Genomic DNA, 4,136 nt, shown 5'->3' with positions numbered 1-4,136 from the left:
GGGGGGGGGGGGGGGGGCGTGATATTTTCCCACGTAGTAAAAAGACATAAATATATTGTATTATTCTTTTAACTCTTAAACGATTTTTACAATTTATTATCATTATCATTGTTCTTGTTAATTATTTTAAACTATTATTTTTTATTTTATTATTAAACACTCATAACACAAAAGTCAAGCATTAATTGATAAGCCATTAACTATACACACCCAAAAGCAACTAAAAGTGAAAATTTGCCTAGGGCATCAATGCTATTATTTTAAGACAAATCCAAACCATAATCAAAACTTATTCAAGCTCAACTTCAAACAAAATTCACTAAACCAAAATTTACTGTTTAAATTCCAGTATCGTTGGGGTAAAGGAAGATAAAAACCGCAGAACTCGAAACTCAACTTGGACATAACTAATACAATAAAATTGAATTTAAGCACCCTTATCAGCTTTAGCAGCAGTGGCTGCGGCTTGACCACGGAGACGACCAGTTCTCCTGGCAGCAATAAGACCAACCTTCTGGCCGGGGGGTGCATCACGGCGGACAGTGCTGGCATGACCAATATGTTGATGGTTACCACCACCATGAGGATGCTCCACAGGATTCATGGCAACACCACGAACCTTGGGCCAGCAGTTTCTCTTAACCCTGAACTTGTGATAAGCATTACCAGCTTTTAGGAGTGGCTTCTCAGTACGCCCACCACCAGCAACCTGACCAATCATAGCACGGCACCCACTCGGCACAATCTTCTTCGATCCTGACGGCAGTTTAATCCTGTCCATAATCAAATTGCACATAACTGATTTTTACTGATATATACAACGTTTATTTGGATGTGTACACTATCCATAAAACTCCCATCCTCTGCTAGCCGGCTAGCCCCCTATATAATCCTTTTATAAGTAGAGAGCTCCATCTAATATTTATCAAGAAAATAATGGAAAAGTAAGACACTAACACAAGAATAAACCCATAAAAAAAATTTTAATTTGTATGTGACGGATATATCGAAGACGGGTCTGGAGCGAACCGACCCAATGGATCTGAACAAGGCAAACCCGACCGGCCCTAGGGCCCCTAAGGGCACAAGGCCAAGCCCAGTGCTCGGCTTCGGCCAATCAAGGCCGAGCCCCAAGGCTGGTTGAAACGTGTGGACTTGGTAAGGGGCCCTAACCACCCACCCTTTTCTTAGGGGCAGTTACGAGGCCAAGATTGGTATAAATTCCCTCATAATTGTCTCGTTAAGACCATGGTTGAAAAAATAGCAAAAATAGCTAGGCACTACTCGGGCACTCCCATGTATTCTTTATTTTATTTTTCTTTTTTAAAAATTTGTTTAAATTGTTTTTATTTTTTAAAGAGTAATAATTATAAATTATTTAATACTTTAATAGTTAACACTAAAATATTAGCTATTAACCTAAAAAGCATCTAGAGTTTGAACAATTTAGAGTTATTTCACTCAAAACGATGTCGTTTTGAATGAAATAACTCATTTAAAAAAAAAAAAAACAATAGCTAATTGACCGACTAGGAGACCTAGGCGGTCAGCACCTAAGTGGCCTAGGCGGAGCTTAGGCGACCGCCTAGACCACCGATTATGGTTATATGCTAGGCAGCCAGCCGGCGCCTAGCGCCTAGGCACCGATTAATCAGTGCCTAGGCGGGAATTTTGCAACATAGGTTAAGACACAATCTCTCTTGTAATAATATTACACAAGTCATTAATACAAAGCATAGCATTTCTTACTCAATAAGTCAATATCTTGTCTTTATTTACTTATTCTTTAATTATTGGTTTAATTAATTCGGGTCACCCATGTTAATTTATTTTATGGGTATGCATTCTTATCTTTCCTAAAAGGACACTAGGACAATTCTAGTTGTTGCACCTCAGATCACCAAACCAACCAAAAACTGATTTAGTAACTTGCATTGCAGCAGGGGAAATTTTACTATTAGGGCTACCCAGCATTAAATAATCAATCCCAATATTTCTTAATCTCATTGAACTTAAATAAAATGAGCATATACTAATAAAAATTTAGGTGTACCTAGCCTTATCCATGATTATCAAAAAATACTATTTAACAAATTTGTATTATGTTTAATGAATTTAAAAGCCATGTACAAAATTTATTTAGAAATTAACTGAAGTGAACCAATCTCCAAAAGCAATCATGCAAGAATGCATTTAACTCTTAATTGCAAATTCCAGACATTATATAATCAAGATGTTCACCAGAACCAAGCAAACAAATACCTAAGGACAAGTACATCATAAGGACACAGATCTACACTTTCAACACATAAATTATGCAAAGGGCCTGTTTGGTAAATGGTTGAAAAGTCAAGTTTACAAAACACATGTTTAGTAAATAAGGGTTTAGAGCACCGTTTAGGATTGGTGTTTTGGGGAAATCCTTTCCAACCCCCAAAACACCACTCTCTTTGAATTTAAAAAATAAAAATAAAAAAATAACTAAGTTTTTAAAGGAGCCCAAGGCTCCTTTATAAAAGGAGCTTTGGACTCCACTTTTGTTGCCCAATTATACTGTGGACCATGGTGCTGCAATGTGGACTATGAATAAATATTCATTTTTAATATATTGAAAGTATATTATACTTGTGTATTGAAGATACACAATAATGAACCTTCAATACACAAATAGTGTACTTTCAAAAAAAAACACTTAATGTATTAAAAATGAAACTTTAGTACATTAAAAATATATCTTATGTCAATAGTTATCCATGGTATAATGATTGATAAGTTGTGGCATTGGATGGGCGCCATGCTGTGGGATTAATATTTATTTTATTTTACTTTAAACAACATTTATTTAATTTTGTTTTAAAGTAATTTATATTATTAGTTGCTCATTTTACATGTAAACCACCCAATCAGCTATAATCTTAAGCCTACCAATCAGCTATAAAATAATTGCAAAACACCCGAAAATCAATCCATCAATAGTACAAAAATGCAAACTACAAACAAATTGTTGAAGATGATAGATATATAACATGCACACAAAAATTGAAGTACCAAAAAGACTTAACAGAAAGTGTTATATGTTAAACTTCATTTCTCATATCAATTGATCAAATTCAAAATAATAAAAATTAATTGAACAGAATCTAAATGAAATAATTAAAAATTTTAAATATAGGCATAAATACAGTAGCATTATGAAAAATAGCTATATTATAAATTAGAAACTAAAATATGCATAAATTTAATCCAGTGAAGAATATTAGACATTTAATATCTCATATTAAACTTAATAAAATTATAAATAAATTACAACAATTTAACACATGCACTTTAGTAATGCTCTCTTTACTTTAGAACTGATGTGTCTTGAGAAGGAAAGAAATAAAATTATAAGGTATTTTAATAAATTGATTATACCTAGTGGTTCCATTGTCCGGGTTGTGACTGATGACTATTGCGTAATCACCAGAGCACCTAGCGAATACACCACGGTCACCGACCTTGTGCTCGACATTGCAGACGACAGCACCTTCTGGGATGGATCTGAGAGGGAGCACATTTCCTACAATGAGAGAGGCCTTCTTACCGCAGTACACAAACTGCCCGGTGTACATGCCTTCGGCGGCAATGAAGAGCTCCTTCTGGTGCTGGTAGCGGAAAGGGTGGCGGAAAGTGACGCGTGCAAGCGGGGCGCCTCGACCAGGGTCATGAATCACCTCGCTCACTACACCCTTGAGGTACCCATTGCGCTCGCCGAAATCCAGCGAACGGAATCTGGCTGGTCCCTTCCTATGGTGAGTGTGGGACTTGAAGACCGACCCAGCACCTTTACGCTGTGCTCGGATCACCCGTCCCATGTATTTTTCTCTCTCTCTCTCTCTGAAGATGGAGGAGCAGCGGCTGCTGTATGAATGGAGAGGGAAGCGATGTTTAGGGTTTTAAAGGGTTAGCTGTTTCACTAAATAGTACAGATACGGATTTTTCGAATTATTTTCTAATTCTAATAATTACCATTTAAAATTATAATTTGGCCCCTATGGGCTATGTCTGAAAATTGAAGTGTTGACGCTCTTTGTTATTTCTTTTTTTTTTTAGAATAAGGTTCAAATTCGTCACTAACCGTAACCTGAAAGTATAAT

The 4,136-nt window shown here is 36.1% G+C and overlaps 1 protein-coding gene across 1 annotated transcript; it reads right to left on the bottom strand.

Annotated features, from left to right (window-relative positions):
- Positions 1–227: 227 nt before the first annotated feature.
- LOC116023782 (60S ribosomal protein L8) lies at positions 228–3,908 on the bottom strand. The gene is made up of 2 exons (XM_031264795.1): positions 3,415–3,908; positions 228–773 (listed from the first exon to the last, which is right to left on the bottom strand). The coding sequence occupies exons 1-2, from the start codon at positions 3,852–3,854 to the stop codon at positions 428–430; spliced, it is 786 nt and encodes a 261-aa protein (XP_031120655.1). The 5' UTR covers positions 3,855–3,908; the 3' UTR covers positions 228–427.
- Positions 3,909–4,136: the final 228 nt, after the last annotated feature.

This window comes from Ipomoea triloba, chromosome 6 (genome assembly GCF_003576645.1).
Source record: "Ipomoea triloba cultivar NCNSP0323 chromosome 6, ASM357664v1".
Lineage (NCBI taxonomy): Eukaryota > Viridiplantae > Streptophyta > Magnoliopsida > Solanales > Convolvulaceae > Ipomoea > Ipomoea triloba.
The sequence above is the reverse complement of the archived record's forward strand: the minus strand, read 5'-3'. Positions and strand labels throughout refer to the sequence as shown.

What these genes read in the sequence shown, in the direction of transcription:
- LOC116023782 (XM_031264795.1), bottom strand. Translation starts at nt 3,854, where the DNA reads ATGGGACGGGTGATCCGAGCACAGCGTAAAGGTGCTGGGTCGGTCTTC. An exon ending in CCGGACAATGGAACCACTAG is followed by an intron (nt 774 to 3,414) that starts GTATAATCAATT and finishes GATTATGGACAG; the next exon opens with GATTAAACTGCCGTCAGGAT.